The 27519-nt window shown below is 39.0% G+C and overlaps 2 protein-coding genes and 1 pseudogene across 4 annotated transcripts in view; 2 read left to right on the top strand and 1 right to left on the bottom strand.

Moving 5' to 3' along the window:
- Positions 1 to 27519, top strand: part of LOC140504920 (ecto-ADP-ribosyltransferase 5-like) — a 37263-nt gene that overhangs the window by 2771 nt on the left and 6973 nt on the right. For 2 of the 3 annotated variants that reach the window (XM_072610337.1, XM_072610338.1), the window contains one exon: positions 19674 to 19796. In XM_072610337.1, the coding sequence (XP_072466438.1) occupies positions 19734 to 19796 (63 nt within the window). In that variant the 5' untranslated portion in view covers positions 19674 to 19733. Of the gene's footprint in view, positions 1 to 19673; positions 19797 to 24290; positions 24718 to 27519 lie in introns of those variants that run through there. The other variant, XM_072610336.1, reaches the window with a different exon arrangement.
- Positions 1351 to 27519, bottom strand: part of LOC140504919 (butyrophilin-like protein 8) — an 89551-nt gene continuing 63382 nt past the window's right edge. Inside the window, exon 7 of the mRNA XM_072610334.1 lies at positions 1351 to 1535. Coding sequence (XP_072466435.1) covers positions 1471 to 1535 — 65 coding nt within the window. The 3' untranslated portion in view covers positions 1351 to 1470. The remainder of the gene's footprint in view (positions 1536 to 27519) is intronic.
- LOC140504923 (elongin-C pseudogene) lies at positions 1532 to 5068 on the top strand (annotated as a pseudogene).

Below are 27519 nucleotides of genomic sequence, written 5' to 3'. Positions count from 1 at the left end.
TTCTTTCTATCCATGAATCCATCTAATTTTACCCACTCCCCACTCCACGTGGATACTACAAAAAAGAATTCTTAACCTTTTTTGTGTCATGGATCTCATAAACAAATTTGTAAATGAATAAAAGAAAACATACAAGATTACAAAGGAAACTAATTATGTTGAAATAGTGGTCATAAAAATTTTTAATTTTTAAAATTTAATTAATTAATTAATTTAAATAAATTAAATTAAATTCAGGGGCCCAGGTTAAGAAACTCTTCTCACAATAATACTATCCCCTTGAATGACCTCTCGTGTTTTTCGTGAGCCTCAGATAAAGTGAAGTTTTTCAAGGGGAAGTGCTTGTACATCAATTTTGTTCATCCCAGTTATAAATGTGTTTCTGGACAACACTTCCTCTGCCAGAGAGTCAGACAACAAGCATTTGTTAAGCACTTACTATGTGCCAGATTCTGGGCTAAGAGCTGGAAACATAAATATAAGTAAAAAGAGAAAAACAGTCCCTTTCCTGAAGGGGCTTACATTGGAATGCAGGAACCCATGACCCACTGCATTGCTTGGATGAGCTTCAACTGTGATATTCTGTTTTAAGAAATATGAATTCGACTGCCCTTCACTCTTCTCCTTCCCTCCTCAAACAAACAAACCCATTTGTTTGATCATCCTTGTGAAAAGTTGTCCCTAAATGTTCTCTACTTGTTCTCTTAATGGTCATCAGATTAAGTGACAGTTCCTACAAAACAATTACTTTGTCTAGACCTGGAAGCATGTAAACAACGATTTAACTACTTAGGTTTTTACTGGTATTTAACCTGTTTACTTTCCTAAATTTCACTTTTCAAAGTGAAATTCTCTATTATAGACCTGACCATGTCACACCATTCCCTCTCAACAAATTCCAGTGACTCTCAATCACATTCCACAATCAAATATAAAATCCCATTTGACATCCAAAGCCCTTGATAACCTGTGCCACCCTCCACCTTTCCAGTCTTCTTACACCTTAAACTCCTTCATCCTCTCTCTCCTCCTACCACCCCCCTACACTTGTGCCTTGTGATCCAGTGACACCAGCTAAACGTGCTATTCCTCATCTCCCAACTCCAGGCATTTTCGCTGACTGTGCCTCATGGCTGTAATGCTCTTTCTCCTCACATCTGCCTCAAGTTCCTAGCCTCCCTCAAGTTCTAGCTAAAATTCAACCTTCTACAGGAAGGTTCCTAATTCCCCTCATTCTAGTGCCTTCTCTCTGTTGATTATCTCCAACATAGCCTGTATATAGTTTCTCTGTACCTGGTCATTTGTACATTGTCTCCCCTATCACTTAACACAGTGACCAGCACCGAGCAAGCAGCTTAATAAATTTTTATTGAAATGATTACTTCCATTGCCCAAGAAGACACTCAATGGCTGGGGCCTGGGGTGGCAGATTAGGGGATGGTTCTGGGAACAGAGGGCTGTGGCGGTGATCTAGGACCAAGCTGCAGACACTGCAGAACTGATAAGATGTTTCCCTAAAACTCCACAGATGTTTCCTGTGAAAACAAAATATAATTTCATAAGTTAATGATGGATGGTGAAAAGAAAACATAATGTGGGGGTGAGGGCCCAGATGTGAAACTGATATCTTCCGGTGGTCATGAATTCATTGAAAAAGGGAGCATACTTTAATATCAGGGAACAATAAAAGCCATGTTAAGTGACCAAAGTTAGTTTGCTGAAAATGAAATCAATAAGGTAAATTTTTAGAGAAATTCCATCACATGTTATCAAAAGTATACATGGATTTTATCTATAAGTTTCACTACACTAACAGCTCTACAGAGATTCCTGAATTCCCAGGTGCACCTGGAATTGCGCTGGAATTGCTGATGCCTGCAAACTTTCTAGAATCAGGGATGGGGAACCTGTGGCCTCAAGGCCACATGTAACCCCCTAGGTTCTCAAGTGCAGCCATTCAACTGAATCCAAACTTCACAGAACAAATTCCTTTAATAAAAGGATTGTTCTGTAAAACTTGGACTCAACCAAAAGGTCTCACCCAGGGACCCAGAGGGCCACATGTGACCTTAAGATCCCAGGTTCCCCACCCCTGTATAGATTGTTAAATAAAATAAATTATTTATAAGCTGTTAATTTTGGGGTATTTAATACCTGTAGCTCAGTTAGTAACTTTTTCATATAACATGTTGAATGTGTTTTGGGTGGGGAGGGAGAAGTGTTGAAAGCCATAAAGTTCAGTGCAAAACAGACAACTTCAGAACTTTCTTTTACATAGCAGAGTCTAAACTGTTTTGTGACTTAAATAAGGACATTTTTACACAATGAGAAACAAACACATATACCAGTTAGTAAATGACTATCCCTTACCCTTTGGATGAGGTTTTAAATATTAGGGCAATGATTATAGTAAGTACTGAAAATTGGGCAAATACTACGGGTTTATACTGGCTAAGTATTTTTAGGGGTTTAGTTTGGTTTTGGACAAGTAAGGGTTAACTTGAAACTACCAAACCATAGCTCTCTAGCATTATTAGTTGTACAACTATTTCGTATTGTCAACTTCTGTTTCTAATTATGGATTGGCCAAAATATTATTTTTAATAACTCTTGAATATGTAAGAACTCATTTTATAGGTCTTTTGATAAATCACTGTCATGCTATTATATTAAAGTGTATCTGCTTATCTCTTTCTGTAGTACAACTTAAGTAGTATCTTTCTTTTAAGACCATTATGGAAAATTCTTAGGTATAGCTTTTGTAGTAGCAAATTTCTAAGAACTTTTGACAAGCTGTCAATAAATAATTCCATATTAGATAGCTTTGGCTCTGAAAATTTAGGGATATAATACATTTTTTGAACAATCCAAAGTACTGTACTTATTCATCTGGCTAAGAAAGTTTCCTTTGTAATTTACTTTTCACTTACTACACTGGTAAAAACATTATTTAAAAGTATTAAAATAAGATCATGGCAAAATTTACCCAACCTCCTTCCCACCCCCCAAAAAGAGAAAAACCTAGACTAGTACCCAAAACAGCCATCAAAATGATCTTTTTGGGACTTACTACATGGTAAGAGCCTGGCATAGGTGCTTTAATGGTTTGTGGGTTCAGTTTTATTGATGGTCAAATCATGACTTCTTCGTATACAGTGGCTTTATAGGGAATATTGTTGCCATTAAGGCACAAAGCCTATACCATACAAGGGTAATATCCTTTCATGACTACCCTAAGCTAAAAATAAATATTACTTTAACCTTTAGAATTATGAAGGACAAATAAAAACTTTTGTCTGGACATCTCATTTCTAAGTGTAGAATCAAGAACATGAAGGTTAATTTCAGTTTCCTACTTTACAAACAGCAGACAATTAGTTATACAAATGTAAATTTAAATAAGCTGGAGAAGGAAACAGAAAACCACTTAGGTATCTTTGCCAAGAACATTCCAAATGGGTTCATGAAAAGTCTAATGCAACTATATGATGTGTAAAAAGTTTGAGAGACACAGTTTCTGGGTGATTCATCATTTTATTAATCATGCTAGCAGATATTAATAAAATGGATCAGTGCCACTCTCAAATACCAAAAACCCAACGTTTATATGCCCTTGGAAGGATGGGTATTCCTGAGGGTGGCAATCAACTTATTAACAAATAATGAAAGAATGAATATTACAATGAGAGGCAAATCTATTCTAATAAGGAGGAGGATGTCACTGATTTTGTGATTTACTTCCAGGCCATCCTCAGCCTTGGTCTATCTAGACAAATGATTTACCTCCTACCCAAGCCTGAGTAGAACACAATGGACTGAATTCATCTTAGCTTAAATTCTTTGTAAGATTCACTAGTTGGGTGGGGCAAGAACTCCTCCTAGATAAGATAAGTCTAGGTGAAGTAAGTTTTTGGGAAAGGACAGAGATTTCCTTTAAAAAGGAAATAACCCTGGATTTCCCCAATAATTGTTTATTTAATAATCATTTCTCTCAACTGACATGACAAAACAACAGCAAATTTAGATACAGATGACTAGTTTCTTTTGATTCACTCCCCAAATTACCAAGAAAAAAGAACTTATCAGCAAATCTAAATCTAAATTGCTCTTAATCTTGATTAGAACTAGTTGCTATAACTGTTTTAGTTAATTCCTTAAGATAAACTCTGGTTCATATACACAGTACTGAAGTATTTACTAGTATTTGCTTATCAAGTACAGGGATTTTCAGTGATACACAGTATTAACCTGAAAGCTTGGTTAAAGGAGGCAAACAGGCTAGGTGATAAATAAATTCATATTGCTTATTCTCTTAACGTTCGCTAAAGTTAGAGAACTTGTACATACAAGGAACCAGAATGTGAATTCTGACTGTTAAAAGAATGACTAGCCTTCAGTATGTTTTAGAACAATCCCAACTCAGGGTCTCTATGTCATTCAAATTTATGATCTCCACATATGTTTAACCAAATTATGAGAAAGGAATTTTCTTAGGGGAATAGGTGGTAAATACAATAAGATAAGAGAGTTGACAAAGTGTCATTGAAGTTACAACCCAGGATATCTGTGTTTTCTTTACCATTACCATGACATAACATGGTATGTGTTCATAAAATATTAAGATAAGAAAAAGTCCCATTATTCAAGATAACGTCTCAGGTTAAGGGTCTCATCCCTAATGGCCATAAACAGAAAAAAAGCTTTTAATGGTGACAAAAAAAATACCAGTTATAGAAGATATGATAATCTTATAGGTCAAGATGGTAACAGAGACTACATTTCTGGTCTATCCTAGAAGGCTAACATTTTAACTCATGGCTACATTTGAAACATCACAAAATACTAAAATTGATATGTACTGTTTAATAGAATTAGAATTCAGAAAAGGAGGGATTGTGTATTCCAGAAGTAGTACTGCATAAGGAAGAAAATATTAACTAAAAAATGAAATATTTTCTATTACATATGTAGTCTGTCCTTATTTTCAAAACCATTAAAATCTCCAGTTCACAGTTTTTATTCTCATATTGGTCTTTTCAATAAAATCCTTGTGATACCCAGAATAATTAAACATCTCTTGTTTGGTTTAATTTAAGAGATTTTAATAGTTTATATCATATTCAAATGTGTAATTATTTCTGAAATTGATATTAGCTTGTTTTTGAAAATCCATTTAAAACCCTCCCTAGTACCTTTTCTTACAACATAGCATCTGCAATACATAGGATTCTATTACAAATTAAATCTTTTACAGAAAAAAAAGTTTATTGACTATGATATTGAACATCAAATATCCTACTCATCTGTGTTTTCTTCGAAAGAAACTTTACTCCCTTTTGCTGAAAGTCCATCTTTTTTCATTGATGGTCAAGTTTAATTTTGCTGATTATTTAAACAATCATTCAATTAACAACCATTTATTAAATGCCTACTATGTGATAGGCACTCAGAATACAAAGACAAAACTGAAGTGGTGACCTCAAGAAACTTATATTCTGTCTCAGGAGAGAATAAGCGTGTGTATGTGTGTGTGTGTGTGTGTGTGTGTGTGTGTGTGTGTGTGTGTGTGTGTGTGTGTGTGTACATAAGAGCCAGTGTGGCTTCAGAAAGGGCCAAGAACAGTCAATATGATTTTGCTGCCTAACAACTCCAAGAGAAATGTCAGGAGCAGAACACAGCCCAGGACCAGTTTGAGACTGCCACCAGGATGCCCTGTTTGATACAGCAAACATGGCATTCCGGTTCACTAAGCTCCTGAGCTTGAGCACAGAGACTGCCACTTCACTTTCATTCGTATCAGTCTTGTTTATTTGCTCCCATTCTTCCATGTTGAAGACCCCCTTCAGAGAGCTCAAATCCAATGGTCTGCACCCTCTTAAAGTGAATACTTAGATATATCTGATGATGCAACAAACAACTCTGATATAGAGTCTATTCATCAGTTCTCAGAACACCTTTATGGTTTTTACTTCTACAGAGTTCATAACTAGATGTCCAGGGCCTAAGTACTGTCTTAAGAGGCCCAACCTCCTGCAAACATGAAGACCACAGCCAGTGTTCGTCCCCAGGGGCAGCATCTTCAACAAGTCCACAGTGTCTCTAGTCCTTTCTTCTTGGATAGGGACATTCCTATAGACTGAGACACTCTTGAGTTGGTTCTCAAAGGAAACTAGATATGCTAATAGTTTGTAGGGGGAGAGGGGTGTGGAAATTCCAAATATTGGGCACATCCAAAAAATGAGATTAGAAATAGTTTCTGCGAAAACACAAAGATAAGAAATAGACTCATGTCTTAGGAACAATAAAAAAGTCTGTTTCATTAGACAGTAGACTGCATGAAAGGGAAGAATCTGTAACAAGTTTTCAAGAGAAGGCTGAAGCTGGAATGTGAAGGGTTTTAAATGAAAAACAGAAGACTTTATATTTCATACTGAAGGCAATGTGGAGCCATTAGAGTTTATTGAGCACTAAGAATAGTTAACATTTTTAATAGCCTTTAAAATCTGCAAAGCACTTTACAAACATCTCAATTCATCCTCACAACATTCCTGAGAGGTAGGTGCTATTATTTTCCCCACTTTACAGATGGGGAAACTGAGGCCCATAAAGGTTAAGTGACTTGCCCAGCATTGTACATCTAGGAAGTATGTGAGGAAGGATTTTGTCTTAGGTCTTCTGCATTTCAAGTAAAAGAAGTAGTACTGTATATTCTAATTTATTTCTCATTTCTCAGTGAGGTATAAATGGAAAGAGCACTGACTGAAAAGGACCTTGATAATCCATTCTCTGATATTTACACTTATGTGACTATGGGCGAGTCATTTAACTTCTATTGGCTTCAGTTTCTTCATCTGCAAAATGAAGGGGACAGACTAGATGGCCTCTGATGTTACTTCTATCTCAAGAATTTTGATCCTATGTCTTATGATCTTAAAAGATTTGGACCTTTCCTTGGCTTATAAAAAGATTGCTACTGGATGTAAGAAGAGACGTTGTCCAGTGGTAAAGTTCTACTGCTTTGACAATAATATTTCTAGGTGTATTAAATCTGGAGTTTCTTTTTTGTTGACTATCTGTGGATTACATTGTTTACTACCTTATTTTCTGGGAATCATACAAATTCTTCAAAGATAGTGTTCATGTTTTTTTTCAATTTCATCATTTATTTCTGGAAGATCAGTTATTTTCAGACTCTCTTGACACATTCTGTATTCAAGGTTAATAGTCTTGACTTCTAATAATCTCAGTTCTTCCTATTTGTCTTTTGCTTTGGTTCTGAAATTCTTTCACCTATTCACTATTCAAGTTCTAGTTCTAGATCTAAATCAGTTCTGCTGATTTGTTTTCCAGAAAATTTATAGTTTGGGAGAGGTTTTCCATAATTTCTTATAAATGTTAGTATTATTTTTTATTTTTTTAATTCTCTTTTGAGACCTCCAATATAGATCTGCATTCCTTCCTTTAATTATTCATTGATCTTCTCAAACACTCCGGAATTTCCTGTAGTTATTCTATTATTTCTGAGGGTCTTCTTGTTGTCATAAAATTATGTTTCTTATCTGGACTTTTAATTTTTTTTTAATTTCAACTCAATTTCATTCTGCAGAATGTATCCATTATATGGTTATCTCTTTTCATTTGTTTGCTCTTTTTTATCTCCACGTGTCCTATAAGTTTTTTCTTGAAGTTGGCCTTAAAATTAATTACTTATCCTCTCCTGTTGCTTGTTTTTATTCAGTCAGTCAATAAGCATTTATTAAGCACCTGTTATGCATCCAGGCACTGGGCTAATGCTGGGGATGCAAAGAAAGGTAATAGTCCTACATCTAAAAATGCTCTCAGTCTAATGGAGGAGACAACATGAAAACAATTACATACAAACAAGATGTTTATAGAATAAATCTAAAATAATCAACAGAATGAAGGTGATAGATTTAAAAGGGGTTAGGAAAGGTTTCTTGTAGAAGGTGGAATTTTAATTAGGAAGGAAATAGGCAGAGATGAGGAAGAGGAGTGTTGCAAGCTTAGGAAACAGCTAGAAAAAATGCCCAGCCTTGAGAGATGGAGCGTTTTATCCATAGAACAGCCAGGACAACAGTGTCACTGGATCAAAGAGCATGTGATAGGGAGTAAGATATAAGAAGACTAGAAAAATAGAAGGAGGCTAGGTTATGAAGTACTCTGAATATTAGAGGTTCCTTGTATTTAATCCTGGAGGCAATCAGTAGGCAGCTGGGTTTATTGAGTAGAAGGATGTCCCAGACCAGTGTACACACTTGATTGTACCACCTTGAAGGAACCGAGATCTTACAGACCCCCAGAGTATACCATACTCTTGACAAAGAACCCAAAAGTCAAGTAAGGGGTTGGGAAAATGCCCAAAAAAGGGGGGAGAAAAATAAGACTATAGAAGATTACTTTCTTGGTGAACAGATATCTTCTCCCATCCTTTCTGATGAGGAAGAACAATGCTTACCATCACGGAAAGATATAAAAGGCAAGGCTTCTGTATCCCAAACATCTAAAATAAATATTCAATGGTCTCAGGCCATGGAAGAAATCAAAAAGGATTTTGAAAATCAAGTAAGAGAAGTGGAGGAAAAAATTGGGAGGAGAAATGAGAGAGATACAAGAAAATCATGAAAAGTGGGAAAACAGCTTCTAAAGGAGACCCAAAAAAATGCTGAAGAAAATAACACTTTGAAAAATAGGCTAACTCAATTGGCAAAAGAGGTCCAAGCATGCTTTAAAAAGCAGAATTAGCCAAATGGAAAAGGAGGTTCAAAAGCTCACTGAAGAAAATAGTTTCTTTAAAAATTAGAATGGAACAGATGGAGGTTAATGACTTTATGACAAACCAAGAAATCACAGAACAAAACCAAAAGAATGAAAAAAATGGAAGATAACATGAAATATATCACTGGAAAAATAACTGACCTGGAAAATAGATCCAGGAGAGACAATTTAAAAATTATGGGACTACCTGAAAGCCATGATCAAAAAAGGAGCCTAGACATCATCTTTCATGAAATTATCAAGGAAAACTGCCCTGAGATTCTAGAACCAGGGGGCAAAATAAATATTGAAAGAATCCGCCAATCACCTCCTGAAAGAGATACAAAAAGAGAAACTCCTAGGAACATTGTAGCCAAATTCCAGAGTTCCCAGGTCAAGGAGAAAATATTGCAGGCAGCTAGAAAGAAACAATTTGAGTACTGTGGAAATACAATCAGGATAACACAAGATCTAGCAGCTTCTACATTAAGGGATCAAAGGGTGTGGAATATGATATTCCAAAAGTCAAAGGAACTAGGACTAAAACCAAGAATCACCTATTCAGGAAAACTGAGTATAATACTTCAGGGGAAAAACATGGTCTTTCAATGAAATAGAGTAGGAGAGTGACACATTCAGACCTTCACTTTAAGAAAAACTCTTTGGTTGTTGAATGGAGGATGGATTGGAGTGTGGAGAGACTTAAGGCATACAGACCCACCAGCATGATATAACAATACTCTAGGCATGAGATGATGAGGGCCTGCACCAGAGTGGTAGCAACTTCAAAAGAGAGTAGGGCATGTATTCTAGAGATACTGCAAAGGTAAAATAAACAGGACTTGGCAACAGATTGAATGTGAGGGATGAGAGGTAGGGGAGAAGCCAAATATTATACCTAAGTTGTGATCCTGGGAGAATGGGAGAATAGTGTTGTCCTCAACAATAGGGAAAATAGGAGGCAGGGGAGGATTTGGGGGAAAGAAAATGATTTCCATTTTGGACATGCTCCATTTAACATATCTCTAGCATATCCAGTTCAAGATGTGTAATAGGCAGTTGGGATTCCAGGCTGGAAATCAGCAGATAGGTTAGGACAGGATAGGTAATTTTAGAGTCATCAGCCTAGAGATGATGATTAAATCTATGGAAGCTGATGAGATCACCCAGTGAAGTAGTACAGAGGGAGAAGAGAAGAAGGACAAAGCTGTGTCCTAGATGTGGTACATAGTTGTAGCGGATGGCCGGCATCCCTACACGGCTGGGTGATGTGGTTGAAGAAAAGAGACACAGGAGGCGGGAAAAGATAGACCAGTTCTGTTTATTGATCTGAGGGTCAAGGTATTTATAGACAGAAACTGCAAGTCTACGTGAGATTCTGCTCATCTCCAGTTCCCAGAGATTTGGCCAGTCCTGTTGTCTTTAAAGACTGTTAGCCTAGAGGACATCTATTTTACATATCTCTTGTCTTCTGTAGTTCCCATGTTTGTCTTACAGAGACAGCAACATCTGGGGAGGCATGGAGAGCCATTCCAGATGATGATGTGCACAGTCTCAAAGAACAGTTTCCCCAAAGGTCTTTCCTGATCTTGTCAACATCACTCCACCCTGGCCCTCAACACATAGTGATTTGAAGGAGGATCCAACAAAGGAAACAGAGAAGGAGGGGTCAAATAGATAAGAGAACCAGGAGAGAATGATGTCCCAAAAACACAGGGAGAAGAAGGTATCAAGGAGGAGAGACTGATCAGTAGTGTCAAAGACCACAGAGAGGTTGAGGAGCATGAGAGTTAAGTCCTTAAGCCCTAAGTTCAAGTCCTTGGGAGTCATTACTTGGTGGGTCACAGGGCCAGAGCTCAGAGATGGGAACAGGTTCTTCAGTCTTTGATTGGCTTCACTTCAATTCACAGACAGAAAGATGTTAGTGATCATGAGCATTGTCAAGGTTGGATTGATCATTGTAAGCTGCATTGTGACCTCTGACTCATAAATGACAAAAGGCAATTCTTTTGAATTCTAATGAATATTAGTGTACTCATTATACATATAATATAGATTAACATAAAAATCATAATTCCACATTCCCTCCTTTCAGTCAAGAAGGTCAGAACAACCCTTGAAGGCCAATGAGGACCATTCTTTTGAAACATGATTTTAATTTTAGGTAAGAATAAGTCGGTTACAAGTTGTAGATCAAAGGAAGGTGAGAGGGAAACATACTTTAGAGTGTTTTGATCTCTATCCATAAATCTTCCACTTCCTTGTTTAAAGCACTAAAGTCTTCCTCTATTTGAGAGGATTGGTTAACATAGAAATAACATTCCTCCTCAATGATGGCTCAGGCCTCCCCTCTCTTAGCTGGTAGAGCATCCAGCACCTGATGGTTTTGCAGTATTATGAGGGCAAGTGAATCAACTTGCATTTGGAGGCTGTTGACAAGCTTCCCTGTATACTCCAGGCCAGTGTTCTGCTGACAGGTTGCCAACAGACAGATACAGCATGCCAAAGGTGGCTGCGGTACCAGCCAGATATCCAACAGATGCCTAGGACCACAATGGGCAGGAAAGTAAGCCTTCACTGACAATGGAGGGACAACTTTAACCAGATAGGAGCTTCAGTGGAGTTCCCTGGGAAAAGGGACAAATTGGGCACGGTGTAGACAAAAGCACAGCAGCCTTCCCAGAAGGGAGGGAAACTGTGATATAGTGTGGACCACATAAGAACAGTCCTGTGCATGAGGGCAATTCAACGGCAAAGGTACTGGTATCAGAAGGTAAATCCCAGGCAGAATAAGTGAAATTCATGGAACTCAGTACCTCTATGCATGGGTATTTAACCCTGATATGGTTATGGTACCACAGGCCTTTCTGGGATTCCCATACTAACCCAGAAATCACATAGATGCCTTTACAGTTGCCTTTGTTGTAGGCAAAGGTCAGAAGGCTGATACCTGATTTGATAAGGTAGGTCTCCACACTCCACATTCTACAGAAGGCTTTTACAGTATTATAAGATGCCCCAGTCCCATTCAGGGAAATCTGTACGTGCAGGAACTGGCCAGAGGAATCAAATGAGGTATTAAGGAAAGCAACCCATGTGGAATTCAGAATAAAGATATACATTGCACAGAATTTAATGACCCAAGGCAAGGGCCCATGTTGCCACTTATGCCCTGGACACAGAATGGAATCTGCATCTCTAGAGAGACCCCTGAGTATAATGGACCCTGTACGGAAGGGTCTGATAAGCTGGGTACCCTAAAACATGCTGTTAAATCCATTAATTCTCAGTTGATGTGCTCCTTTTCTTATGGACAGGTGTAGTGCTTGCAACTATGATAGTGTCCTGAAAATAGAGATAGAAGTACTGGTAGGGGACACTAGCTGCTCCCTTCACATAAGCTGCTGCACTATGAAGTAGACCGGGATGAGAGAGATTCTCAGTCCAGGGAGGAGCATAGGTTTTTGGAGGATGTCTCATAGGGCTAGAAAATAGCACCCTCCCATTTGGGTCATGATCCAGGCTTCTAATAAGGCAGCTAAGGCTAAAGCTTCAGGGGTTTGGGACCTTGAATAATGTGCCCAACAGTCAGATAAATTGAGTGTTTTAGAGAAACCTTGTATTGGGCTCCTGAGTGGGTGGTTCGACAGGAGTAAGGTATATAAGCCTATTGAACAGAGTTAAGGGAATAGGAATAGGATAAGCATTTCAGAAAATGGTCAGAGACTGCTATAGGAGGAAGAAAGAGAGGGCTTAGCTCATAGGGGAAGGAGATACAAAGCTCAGGCCATGTCCAGTTTCTTGGGTCAGTGGTCTGCATCTGCCGTCATCTTCTCATCCCGAGGTCTCGGGAACAGTCATCTACCCCAGACATCAGCTACTTCAGATACTCCTTTTGAAGCACTTGCTTTGTGATAAGCATTCTTTTCTGGGCAGTGGCTGTCTCTTCTTTTGTTAGGCTAGGAGTTTATGGAGTGAAGTGAAAGTTCCATAGGGACCTGTACTATAGGAGTCACTCCCTCAGGAGTTTGAGGAGTTAAAGCTGCAATTTTCACTGTTTGGTCAACCAAGTAATTTCCACACTGTGAAGGTTGTTCTCTTGACTGTGCCCTAGAATTTTAATTACTGTTACAGTCTAGGGAAAAAGTAAATTAATAGACAGAAAACCTGTTTCTGTTTTTTAATGGGCTGTTCTGAGGAGGTAAGGAAGTCCTGATGTTTCCATCGCACCCCAAAGTCATATGCCAAAGTCTCAGGTAGAGAAGTGGCTGGATTGAATGTGTTCACACCAACTACAGTCTCTCCTTTCTCAAAGGTGAATAAATCAAACAGGAGAGCTAACTAGACAACAATAGGTGGGGCACTGATAACTGACCCAATATCAGTAACATCTGAAGCCCACAGGTTGGAGGGAATTTAATTGAGAGCTGGATGGTCAGAAGTGGTTGCGGAAGGTGTCAGGGATAAAGGACACAAGGAAGGGTTCCATCCTGGGTCAAAGGAAATAGTGGCCTATCCTAATAAGTGGCTAGGACAAAAAGAGGAAAGGCTCTGATCTCTCCAATAAAAAGGGAAAGTGGATCTGAGATATGGGCTATCATGATCTTATTAGCAATCTCACAACTGAGATACTCTCTTTACCCCGGGGGAGGACAGTGAGCAAGGCAGAGGGTTTTCCAACAGGAGTCATGGAGATATAGAGCATCTCCTGTATATTCCCCTCTTTTTGCAGCCCCTTCTGCCAAGCCTCCCTGGAGCCTAGTCATGTTGAGTGATTGTGGTTGCAGGGAGGGTCTCTCAATGCTTTCTTAGGTATTTTCCAACACCAACTTCTACTCTCCCCTTCCCTGACTCAGACAACCACGGGTTAATACAGATCCAGATATGCACGTCTGTATGAACATAGGGAGAATTAGAACTGCTTAACAAAGCCTATGGGATGCCCCCTGGGGCTGGGACACATCTTTTAGCAATAGCCTGGAAGTCTCCACATTGCCAGGGCTTAAAACCATCAGTCCCAATGAAACCATTCTCCTCAGGGGGGTTTCCTAGTAGAACTTTGGCTTGCACTTTGAGTTGGGTAGTTTGGAGGTTGTTAAGAAGAGGTTTTCAAATGATTTAATCCTTTCTTTCATTGATTCTAATTTAGACCTATATTCCTTTTTTCTTGCCTTTGCGTACCATTTATTATAACTGCCCCACTTAATAGACTGAGTTTCCTTATTCATAAGTTTCTTCCTTAAATACTCTAATATGGTCTTATCAAAGCTGTCCCAGTGAGACCAGCAAAGTTTACGGTCATCACTAGTCAAATCAACCCAGTCCCGGCAATATAAGGGACACTCAAAGCCATATTTCTTATGCATTTGAAAGGCATGTGTTCATTCTGATGTTTGCTAATAGAAATTGCTGTATCTTTCCCCATGCCTTTACCACATATCTGTCCCATTTTAAAGGTGTACACTCAAAGAGAATAGCACCACTTAACTAACAAGTACACAAATACACTATAAGGGGATATAACCACAAAAATACACAAAATATAAGTATACAAATACAAATATTCCACGTTGGAATACCAATTCACTTGAGTAAGAGTAAACATTCCACAACTCTAATCAAGTGTGCAATTAAAAAGTAAATTTCAGCCCGTCTAACTACATACAAAACCTACCACACAAGTAACTCTTACACAAATAAATTTTACCACTGTGCAGAAATAAAAGTCTCAGTCCATAGCTCAGAAGTGCATTTATAAAAGAGAAGAGAAAAACTGCAGATCATAGCCAGACCTACATTATAAAGAAAAAAGATACAATCCAAGCCAAATCCATGTGCTAACAGGGCTTATCAGAGTAAGCCAAGCCAAGAAAAATCCCCAAGAACATTCCTCACAGTGAAAGGTGGGCTTCATCAAAGGTTGGACCAGTAATAAAGAGATCATTGAACCTCCCAGACAAGCTCAGCTGGGACTCTGGAAAAAGATCCAGTGGTGCCTGTCCCTTGTCCCCCATATTGGAGAGCTGAAGTCTTCATCCTATGTCCACCCCATCCCACTTCTGACATCAATTAATGTTAACAAGATTTTACTGAGCCACTCTCTAACCTGAGAATGATGAAATAGCAGACCAGAGACAAAGTGTCAGTAGTCAGGTAGCCATTTCATTAATTTGTTTCATGATGAGGAACAGATTTGCACATCAAGAATTCTCCTGATCAAAATCCTATCTAGTTGAAGTGAAGACAGAGATTATATACATAAATCACAAGTGGAAAGGGAGGCGGGGAGGTGTATTACAAACAAGTGTTCCCAGGGCCAAAGTGGTTTCCCACTGCCAGGTCACAGATTCCACAATATTAACATACAGGTGTCCTGAAGTTCTGTGGGAACAGTATTGTTCAAGTCTTTGGGGGTCATTATATGGTGGGTCACAGGATCAGAGTTCCATAATGGAAAGAGGTTCTATTTCTATCTATCTGATTTTTCTTCCCTTCAAGTACAGAAGGGTGCCAGTGATTGTGAACCTTGTCAAAGTTTGATCATTTCAAGTTTCATTGGGAACTCTGACTTACAAACTGGAAAAAGTAATTCTTGAAAATTATTAGTATATTCATTACACATTATATAGATTAATATAAAAATCATAATTCCACAAGACAAAGTGATGATACTTTCCCGAGATGTTTAGCCAAAAACAAAGGAGAGATATGGGATAAGAGTTAGCAGGGATTGAAATATTAAGTGAAGGGTGTTTGAGGATGGAGAGACATGGGCAGGATTGTAAGCAGTAGGGAAGGAGCCAGTATACAATGACAAATTGAAGACAGGTAAGAGAGTAGCGATGATAGAGGGGGAAATCTGCTGGAGGGGACAGGATGGAAGGTGATCACTTGAACAGGGGTTTGCCTTGACAAGAAGAAAGATCTCTTCTTTATTTGAGATACAGGTGAAGAAGTAGCAGAAGGCATCTGAGATGCGAAAGAGAGGAAAAGAGGGTGTTCACAGCAAATGGCCTCAATTTTTTCTATAAAATACAAGACAAAGTTCTTAGATATGAGGCTGGAGGGATGGGGAGCCTTGGGAGATTTGAAGACCAATAAAAACGTTTAGAAGAAGCACTGTGGTAAATGCGATAGTAAGTTGATGAGGTTGGGATAGTAGAATTGTATAGCACCACTGATGGCCTGGTTGAGGTTCTATTACATAAAGTTGTAGTGGATCCAATCAAAATGGTTGCATGATTTTATTCATCTTTATCCAACAGCAAGAGTGGAGGAGAGAAGACAAGGTAAGTGTGGGAGTGATCCAAAGCTAAAGCTTGGCAGGGCACAATTGGTGATATGATAACGAGGCAAAATAATCAAGAGAAGAGGATGGTGTAGAACTTTACTAGCTCACCAAAGCTGAGGAAAGAAGGAGAGTGTGGCTAGGGTAGAAGTAGGTTTCTACATGGTTACTTGAATTGAAACCAGGTACAGTATATCTTTGTATCCACAAAGGGCTAACTCCCAAAGAGACTTATGCTAACCAATACAGTCCCTGTCCTTACATGAACATAATTCATGGAGGACCAGGGGAATAAAGCAAGCAATATAGAGTATACACAAAGGGGGTATAAACAACTCAAGATCAGGAAAATGTTTCACAGATGAGCAGGAGCTTAAGATCAACCTAGAAATGAGCTAAGGATTTCAAAAGGTGAAGTTCGCTTCAAGTACAAGACACAGCTTGTGCAAAGATACAAAGGGGGGGGGGGGCCGAGCCAAGATGGCGGAGTAGAAAGACGCACATACACATAGCTCCGAACCCACAACCCATAGAACAGCTACAGGGAAGTAACTCATGGAGAATTCTGCACCCAGAGGCCACGGAACATTGGAGCGAGGGAGATTTCTCTTCCAGAGAGACCTCCAAACCTCTTGCGGGGGGTCCTTCGCGCTGCGGACTGGGCGCCAGGACTGGGAGCTGAGTGCAGCCCTGCCGCGGCCGCGGCACCGAGAGGAAAAGATCCCAGCGGGCTTCAGGGACGGGATCTCCAGTGGCCACACGGGTCCCTCCACCCACAGAGGGACCTGCAAACTTCTCGCAAAAGGTTGGTCAAGCTGCAGACGCGGAGCCCAGCCCAGACCTGCCACGGCCGCAGCCGCGGCACCGAGAGAAACAGATCTGAGCAGGCTTCAGGGACAGGATCTCCAGCGGCCGCACAAGTCCCTCCACCCACAGGTGATGGGGGTGGGTGAGAGAGTCTATTTGGCGGGTCGAGAGGGGAGTAGGGTGCCCCCATAACTCAGGCCACCCCGCGGGAGGTAGAAGCTGAGAGGCAGCTGCAGACCGGGGCTCCCCAAACGGGCGGGAGCCTGGATCCATTGTGGAAGGTCTGTGCATAAACCCCCTGAGGGAACTGAGCCTGAGAGGCGACCCTGCCCCCACCTCAGCACCTGAACTTAATCTCACACTGAATAGCAGACCTTCCCCCGCCAAAAGCCCTAAGGCTGGAAGCACCATTTGAATCTCAGACCGCAAAGGCTGGCTAGGAGGACCAGGAGGCGAGGTGGGTGTGAGGAGAATATTCAGAGGTCAAGTCACTGGCTGGGAAAATGCCCAGAAAAGGGAAAAGAAATAAGACTATAGAAGGTTACTTTCTTGGTGAACAGGCATTTCCTCCCTTCCTTTCTGATGAGGAAGAACAATGCTTACCATCAGGCAAAGACACAGAAATCAAGGCTTCTGTGTCCCAGCCCACCCAATGGGCTCAGGCCATGGAAGAGCTCAAAAAGAATTTTGAAAATCAAGTTAGAGAGGTGGAGGAAAAGCTGGGAAGAGAAATGAGAGACATGAAGTCAAAGCATGAACAGCACATCAGCTCCCTGCTAAAGGAGACCCAAAAAAATGTTGAAGAAAATAACACCTTGAAAACTAGCCTAACTCAATTGGCAAAAGAGGTTCAAAAAACCAATGAGGAGAAGAATGCTTTCAAAAGCAGAATTAGCCAAATGGAAAAGGAGATTCAAAAGCTCACTGAAGAAAATAGTTCTTTCAAAATTAGAATGGCACAGATGGAGGCTAAGAACTTTATGAGAAAGCAAGAAATCACAGAACAAAGCCAGAAGAATGGAAAAATGGAAGATAATGTGAAATATCACATTGGAAAAACAACTGACCTGGAAAATAGATCCAGGAGAGACAGTTTAAAAATTATGGGACTACCTGAAAGCCATGATCAAAAAAAGAGCCTAGACATCATCTTTCATGAAATTATCAAGGAAAACTGCCCTGAGATTCTAGAACCAGAGGGCAAAATAAATATTCAAGGAATCCACAGAACACTGCCTGAAAGAGATCCAAAAAGAGAAACTCCTAGGAACATTGTGGCCAAATTCCAGAGTTCCCAGGTCAAGGAGAAAATATTGCAAGCAGCTAGAAAGAAACAATTCAAGTATTGTGGAAATACAATCAGGATAACACAAGATCTAGCAGCCTCTGCATTAAGGGATTGAAGGACATGGAATAGGATATTCCAGAAGTCAAAGGAACTAGGACTAAAACCAAGAATCACCTACCCAGCAAAACTGAGTATAATTCTTCAGGGGAAAAATTGGTCTTTCAATGAAATAGAGGATTTTTAAGCATTCTTGATGAAAAGACCAGAGCTGAAAAGAAAATTTGACTTTCAAACACAAGAATGAAGAGAAGCATGAAAAGGTGAACAGCAAAGAAAAGTCATAAGGGACTTACTAAAGTTGAACTGTTTACATTCCTACATGGAAAGACAATATTTGTAACTCTTGAAACTTTTCAGTATCTGGGTACTGGGTGGGATTACACCCACACACATGCACACACGCACACATACATAGAGACAGAGTGCACAGAGTGAATTGAAGAGGATGGGATCATATCTTAAAAAAAATGAAATCAAGCAGTGAAAGACAAATATATTGGGAGGAGAAAGGGAGAAATGGAATGGGGCAAATTATCTCTCATAAAAGAGGCAAGCAAAAGACTCATTAGTGGAGGGATAAAGAGGGGGAGGTGAGAGAAAAACATGAAGTCTACTCTCATCACATTCCACTAAAGGAAAGAATAAAATGCACACTCATTTTGGTAGGAAAACCTATCTCACAATACAGGAAAGTGGGGGATAAGGGGACAAGCAGGGTGGGGGGGATGATAGAAGGGAGGGCATGGGGAGGAGAGTGCAATTCGAGGTCGACACTCATGGGGACGGATAGGATCAAAAGAGAATAGAAGTAATGGGGGACAGGATAGGATGGAGGGAAATATAGTTAGTCCTATACAGCACAACTATTATGGAAGTCATTTGCAAAACTACACAGATTTGGCCTATATTGAATTGCTTGCCTTCCAAAGGGAAGGGGTGGAGAGTGAGGGAGGTAAAGAAGTTGGAACTCAAAGTGTTAGGATCAACTGTCGAGTAATGTTCTTGCCACTAAGAAATAAGAAATACAGGCAAAGGGGTATAGAAAGCTATCTGGCCCTACAGCACAAAAGAGAAGACGGAGACAAGGGCTGAGAGGGATGATAGAAGAGAAAGCAGATTGGTCATAGGGGCAATTAGAATGCTTGGTGTTTGGGGGGGGAGGGGATAAAAGGGGAGAAAATTTGTAACCCAAAATTTTGTGAAAATGAATGTTAAAAGTTAAATAAATAAATTTAATTATTAAAAAAAAAAAGATACAAAGGTAGGAAATACAGTGTCAAGTAAGTCTTTTTGTCTGGAAGGTGAAGTACATGAGATAGAGTCATAAGAAACCAGTCCAGAAAGATAGGTTGGAGTCAGATTGGGAAGCATTTTAAATATCAAAGATGTTTGTATTTTATACTAGAAGGACAAACAAGAAGCTACTTTTTCAATTTCTCTTTTTCAATTTCAAAGGTAACATCAGAATAGAAGAGAAAACTCCTGCAAGATCTTGGACAGGAACTAAACATCCCCATGAAGTACACAAGGGACATCTCCATTGTAACTGTCCTGATGTTTCAGCTAATTATATCTGCAGTGAGTAGTTCATGCTACCCACATACACTATGCCTCATTTCCAACCCAGGGAAACAAAATAAAATGATTCTAGGGTTCACCCATAAAAAAAAAAAGCCAAGATACGAATGTAAGAAATGGAATATAATACCTATGAGGAGACAGGCAAGGAAACTAGGGTTCATCCATTTGTAAGTGCCAAGGCTGATGGGAAAATGAACAAAACAGAGCAAGCACCTACTATGTAGCTTTCTCCCAGGGTCTGAGTGACTCTTCCTATTCCAAGTATGGTGACTAGTATAAACCAATTTACAGGCACTTATTAAGCACCTATTAAGTACCAAGCACCATGCTAGGCATCTGGATACAAAGATAAAAAAATGAAAGTGGATTCTCTTAAAGGGCTTAATCTCTACTAGAAAATTTTAATTTAATCAATTTCTACTAGAAAAAATATTACAGGTTATGTGATTAAGTGAAACAAGAAGGATTTAGGTTAGAGGAAAAGAAGAATTTGAAGCACTGAGAATGATTACATAATAGCACAAGTAACCAATGGCAGCATGAGAATTCGAGGACTCAGTCTTTGCAATTTTGTTATGGTTTCATTGATTTAGTCATGTCTAACTCTTCATGACCCCATTTGGGGTTTTCTTGGCAAAGATATTAAGGTGGTTTATCATGTCCTTCTCCAGCCCATTTTGTAGATGAGGAAACTGAGGCAAATAGGATTAAGTGATTTGCCCAGGGTCACACAGCTACTAAAGTATCTGTGGTTGGATTTGAATTCAGGTCCTCCTGACTGAAGGGCCAGGACTACATCCACTGCATCACCTAGCTGCCCAGTCTTTGCAATGGATCTGTCTAATCACGTGTAACAATAACTACTCTGACCCTCTCTGCCTGAAGGCCAAGTATGTGACATTTCCACCCCTTCCCCCAAGGTCTCTTGTGCCTTTAAAGACATTGGAGAGAGGCCTCTCATCCCTGCCATTAACTCAAGACTCCACTGATTATGTTCCCCAAATTCTAGGGGTCCAAGAACTCCAGCTTCACTTAACCGCTTAACAACAGAAAGAGACTACATGGTGTGTTGAATCAGAAAAGATGATATCCACACACACAAAAATAAAATAAAATAAAATAAAAATTAAGGGGTGAAGGAGCAAAATACCGGGAAGAGAAAGGGAGAAATGGAACAGGGCAGGCTATAACTCATAAAAGAGATAAGAAAAATCTTGTTCAATGGAGGAAAAAAGGGAGAAAAGGAGAGGAGAAAAATGAAGCTACTCTCTCCACATGGGGCTGAAGGAGGGAATAACATGCTCACTAAATTTGATATGAAAATTTATATTACACCACAGGAAAGTAGGAGAGGAGGTGACACGTGGAGTGAGGGGAATGTTAGAAGGGAGGGCAAATGGGAGAAAGGAGTCGCTAGAAATAAACACTTTCGAGAAGGGACAAGGTTAATTGTGGGGGGGAAAATTAAGGGGGAATGGAGTAGGACAGAGGGCAATATAATGAGTATTACACAACATGATTACTATGGAAGTCTTTTGCAAAACAACACATATTTAGTCTGTATTGAATTGCTTGCTTTCTCACTGGGGCTGGGGAGAAAAGGGGGAGGCAGAGAAGTTGGAATTCAAAGTATTCACAACAAATGTTGAGAATTTTTATTGCATATAATTGGGAAATAAGAAATACAGAGAATGGGGTATAGAAATTTATCTTGCCCTACAAGAAAACAGAGAAGATGGGGATAAGAAAAGGGTGGGTTGTGCTAGAAGGGAGGGTACATTGAGGGAAGGAGTAATCAGAATGCAAGGTATTAGGAAGCAGGGGGAGGGGAGTGATGGGGAGAAAAATCAGACATGTTACAAAGTGAGGTAAAAGTAATTAGTATTAAACAATTGAATGAATTAATTACTGAGAATAAATCAATGACATCTTTAGTTTGGGGAAAAGAATTTCAGTCTAAATTTCCTAGAGGAAGGTAACCTCGGGTACAATTTGGCATTGATGGAAAAGTCAAGGTTTTCATGGTAAACTTGATTCTATGACTGCCATTTAATCAGGAACTAGAACATGTATAGAAAGGCATGTAAGCCACTTAAGACTTGCCTCAAAAGATGTTCCTTAGCCAAAGTGAAATTATAATCATATTTGAAACCTGGTTATTGGAACTTGTCATTTTTAGATGCTATGGGACTATTAAGTGTTCTTCTGAGTCTAACTCCAGGTATGGATAGCAAGAAAGGCAGTCTGGCCTCCAATCCATGATGCCAGGAAGCCAGTGAGATGTTGTTATGAACTGCAAAAGGTGACCTCATGGGAAGGGTGGGAGAGTGGCTGTTCAGCCTGGGCTGAGGTAGGATTCTCCTGACTCAGTTTCCCCATTGACACCTGGCAACTTTAAGCCTGACTGAATGCAAGTGGACAATCTAATCCTGCCTGGAATTGGCATGAAGTTGGGGAGATATTGTATCCCTGCAATGTCCTTACTCTTAGTGGCAATTTCCTGTAGTCAAAAGGTTTGTAAGCTTAATATCAGATCTACTATATTGTAGATTATTGATAGGGGAACATCCGAGGCTAAGTCTAAAATTAAGCTATTAGGCATAAGACTTTAGACTAACAACAATAAGTTACAGTTCTTTAATTCTTAGCAATACTGTGGAGACAACTAGGTCAAGAGCTTGTGAAGTTAGCAACATAAATATTATTCGTATCTCAGTTGGTTAATGTTTAAAAAGAAAAATTCTTTGTGGTCCATATTGTAAATGCTTTAAAAAGAAGTATCACCTGACCAAAAGTTTGAATTGTTTTATCTGTTATAAACTGTGTTAAAAATGAAAAATAAAATTAAAAAAAAAAAAAAACAAATAGAAGACCATAGTGAACATCTCTGCCATATTCATTCAGTGCCATTTTGACTAAGAGATTGAGGCCAAGGAATCTCTTTCTCAGATGAAAGGAAGGGACAGGATATTTGCAAATGAGATGAATTCTCCTTTTCCTGGCTGGAAAATGAGAACCAGATTGATTAAGAGGTTTCAGTTGGAAAAAACAACCTGCATTTCAGCTAAAATGTCAGATAATTTATTAATATATAAGATTTTGATTGGAGAGATTTCTGACCAAAATGATTCTGTCTACAGGTTACAAAGGCTATTAACCCAAATAATTTCCAACTCACATTTTATACTAATTGCAAAATAAAAAGATGAGATTCCCCAGCAATGGGAAACAATGTTCCATGGTTTGGGGGTTTGGGGGTTTAGAGGTTTAGAGGTTTTGACTTACCAGATAGAACAATAGGCATATTGATGTCAGGGTACCCTTGAGGGAAAATTTATCATCTGGGAAAATTAAAGGTATTCCTCCTTTCCATCAAGTAAATGGTAGGCAAAGAAGACATCTAATTTCTTGATTTGGTCCCTGACAATGTAAAGGACATTTCTACCGTTGATCTAATCCTTAGTTCTGATTTCTCTGGGAAGTATACACTGTATGGTGATTACTTCTTTGATTCAAGGAAAAGGAGAGAGAAAAAAGAGAGGAAGGAAGAAAAAAGAGAGAAAAGAAAAGGAAAAAGAGAGGAGGGAGGGAAGAAGGAAGGAAGGAAGGAAGGAAGGAAGGAAGGAAGGAAGGAAGGAAGGAAGGAAGGAAGGAAGGAAGGAAGGAAGGAAGGAAGGAAAGAAGGAAGGAAAGAAAAGAAATATACCAGGCTAAAGACACTTAAAATATTAATTTTTGATTTTAACAATACAACAGAGGAATAGTATACTTAGTGCTATTGACCTCCACTCTTGCCCAAAGTCTCAGATGTAAGACTTGAATCTAGGACCTCTGTCTTAAAGGACAATGAATGCTTTTTCACAATGAGTTTGCAACCAGGACACAGATGTTGTGAAAACCATCACTAAACCTCCACAAAAATGGGCAAGGAAAAGATTCACGTTAACATCATTGTCACTGGACACATAGAATCTAGCAAGTCCACCACTACCAGTCACCTATTCTACAAATGTGCTAAAATTGGTAAGAGAACCACTGAGAAGTTCACGGGGGAGGCTGCTGAGATGGGAGAGAGCTCCTTCTAAGATGACAGGATCTTGAATAAGCTAAAAACTGAACATGAGCATGATATCTCTATTGATATCTCCCTCTAGAAATCTGAGACCAGCAAGTATTATGCAACCATTAATGATGCTCCCAGACATAAAAACCTTATCAAGAGGATGATTACAGGCACATCTCAGCCTGACTGTGCTGTCCTCATTTTTGCTGGTGGTATTGATTTTTTTAAGCTGAATAGGTAGACCTGTGAGCATGCCCTTTGCTGACCTACATATTAGGTGTGAAATAACTAATTATTGGTGTCAACAAAATGAATTCCAGTGAATCCCTTACCATAACCATAAGAGATATGAGGAAGTAATCAAGTTAGTGCCCATATTAAGAAAACTGGCTACAACCCTGACACAATAGCTTTTGTGCCAATTTCAGGTTGAATGGTGACAACATGCTGGAGCCAAGCTCTAACGCAAAGGATGAAAAGTCACATGTCAAGATGGCAAGTCTAATAAAACTCTATTGCTTAAAGCTTTGATTACATCCTGCCACCAAATCACCCAACTGAGAAGCCCCTGTGTCTACCCCTCCAAGATGTCTACAAGATTGGCATTATTGGTGGTGCATTTGTTGGCCATATGGAGATGGGTGTTCTAAAACCAGGCATGCTGGTCATCTTTGCTCCAGTCAATATTACAATTGAAGAAAAATCTGTTGATATGCATCAGGAAGTGAGGCTCTGTCTAGGAATAATATTGGTTTCAATGTCAAGAACATGACTCTCAAAGATATCCACCATGATAATATGATTAGTGATAGCAAGAATGATCCATGGACACAGAGCCAAGATGGCAGAGAAAAGGTAAGGACTCACCTGAGCTCTCCTACAAATTCCTTTAAGTAATGACTCTAAACAAATTCTAGAGCAGTAGAACCCACAAAAAGATGGGGTGAAACAATTTTCCAGCCCAAGACAACTTAGAAGGTTGACAGAAAAAGTCTGTTGCTCTAGGATGAGAGTAGAGTGAAGTCCAGTGAAGGCCAGACCAGCACAGACTAGGCACCAGAAAACCAGGAGCAGGCCTCCTGGGTGACTGAATCAGAGGCAGCAGTGGTGATTTCCATACTTATCAGTCCACAGAAAGTAAGGGAATCAAAGTCAGAAGGAGATTAACAGGGGTACCTTTGCTGGCGCCAGAGGCAGGATTCTTCTGCATTGCCTATACTTGGATCAGTGTCACTTGGATCTAGGTCACAGGCCCAGTGTGAGGTAGAGCACTAGCACAGCAGAGCTTGAGGCCACAAGGGAGCTGGAACCCAGGTCACAGTTCTAGGGTCAAAAGCAGTGCTTATAGTCACTCTCAAACCAGTATACAGTAGAGGAAAGTAGTAAACACACCTCTTCCTAGATTTTACCACCTTGAAAGAGCCAAAAAACTTAAAGATTCCCCAGAACTATCTCTTAAAACAGTTGTAGAAAAAATATGAAGCTTGGGTTAGTGCCCCCTCCATTTGGGAAGCAGAGCCCCAATTTAGTATAAAGTTTATAGTAAAAAAAAAAAAATAGGCTGAAAAATGAGCAAAAGAAAATCTGACCATAGAAATCATCATTTACTATGGTGACAAGGAAGATCAAAAAACACACTCAAAAGAAGATAACAAAGTCAAACCTCTTACATCCAGAGCCTCAAAGGAACATATGAACTGGGCTCAGGCCATAGAAGAGCTAAAAAAGGATTTTGAAAATCAAAGAAGAGAGAGAGATGAAAAAATGGGAAGAGAAATGAGAGTGGTGCAAGAAAATCATGATAAAATTCAACAGTTTGCAAAACAGGAGGCATAAACATACTGAAGAAAATAACACTTAAAAATAAAATAGTCAAAATGATAAAATCCAACGAATCCAATGAAGAAAAGGATGTCTTGTAAAGCAATATTGGTCAGATAGGAAAAGATGCAAAAACTCACTGAAGTAAAGTACTCCTTAAAAAGGTCAAATAGAAAGGGGGGTACAAAAGCTCATTGAAGAAAACAATTTCTTAAAAGTTAGAATTAAGAAAGTTGAAGCTAAGACTTTATGATACATCAAGAAACAAACAAAATCAAAAGAATGAAAAAATAAAAGAAAATGTGAAATGTCTCATTGAAAAAACAGGTGATCTAGAAAATAGATGCAAGAAAGATAATTTAAGAATTATTGGACTACCTGTAAGTCATGATGAAAAAAAGAGCCTGGACACCATCTTCCAAGAAATTAATCAAGGAAAACTGCTCTGATATTCTAGAATCAGGGGGTAAAATAGAAATTAAAAGAATCTACCTATCACTTCCTGAAAGAGATCCCGAAATGAAAACTCCCAGGAATATTATAGCCAAATTCCAGACCTCCCAGATCAAGGAGAAAATACTGCAAGCAGCCAAAAATATAATTGAAATATCTTTCTGGCTACTTGCATGCAAATCTTACACTCATCAGAACTGCCTCAAAGGGGGAATAATATATACATTCAATTTAGTGTAGAAATCTACCTCACCATACAGGAAAGTAGGAGGGGAAAGGGATAAGAGAAGGGAAGGGAGTTGATAGAAGGGAGGGTAGTTTGGGGGAGGTAAAAGTCAGAATAAAAGTTCATTTAAGAATAAACAAAGTAAAAGGAGAGAGTACGACAAACGGGGGAAATAGAATAGGTGGAAGTACATAGTAATCATTACTATGAAAAAAAAAATTTACAGTGAGTTTCCTTGATAAAGACTTCATTTTTCAAACATATAGAAAACTGAGTCAAATTCTTCAATTAATAAAAGGTCAAATGATATGAACAGTTTTCAGACAAAGTAATCAAAGCTATCTATTGTAATATTTTTTAAATGCTCTAAATCATTAACTAGAGAAATGCAAATTAAAGCAACTCTGAGCGACTACCTCACACCTGTCAGATTGACTAATACGACTGAAAAAGAAAACTGACAAATGTTGGAGGGAATGTGGGAAAATTAAACACTAATATATACTATGAGGAAGTATACATGAACTGATACAAAGTGAAATGAGCAGAACCAGGAGAGCATTGCACACAGTTAGCAGCAATATTATATGATAATGTACTATGAATAACTTAGCTATTCTCAGCAATACAGTGATCCAAGATAATTCTGTAGGACTTATGATGAAAGATGTTGCTCATCTCCAGAGAAAGAATTGGTACAGCCTGAATGCAGATCAAAGGTACTTTTTCTTTATTTTTCTTGGGTATTTTTACCTGTCTTTTCTTTCACAGAATGACTTATGTGGAAATGTGTTTTGCATGTATGTCAAAAAACTGCTTACCTTCTAAACAAGGGGAAAGGTAATAGAGGGAGATAATTGGAACTCAAAATCTGAAAAAAAAATAAAGTTTAAACTGTTTTTACACGTAATTGGGAAAAAATAAAATATTAAATAAGAAAAAAAAAAGAGACAAGTAACAATACTTAAAAGTAACAATACTTAAAAAAAAAAAGAACAATTCACCCATGGAAGGCAGCTGGCTTCACCATGCAGGTCATTATCCTGAACCATGCAAGTCAAATCAGTGCTGGCTAGGCACCTGTTCTGGACTGTCACACTCTTCACTTTGCTTGCAAGTTTCTTGAACTGAAGAAGATGGATCATTGTTGTGGAAAG

Source organism: Notamacropus eugenii, chromosome 5 (genome assembly GCF_028372415.1).
Source record: "Notamacropus eugenii isolate mMacEug1 chromosome 5, mMacEug1.pri_v2, whole genome shotgun sequence".
NCBI lineage: Eukaryota > Metazoa > Chordata > Mammalia > Diprotodontia > Macropodidae > Notamacropus > Notamacropus eugenii.
Note: the sequence above shows the minus strand (reverse complement) of the source record. Positions and strands in the feature narration are given on the sequence as shown.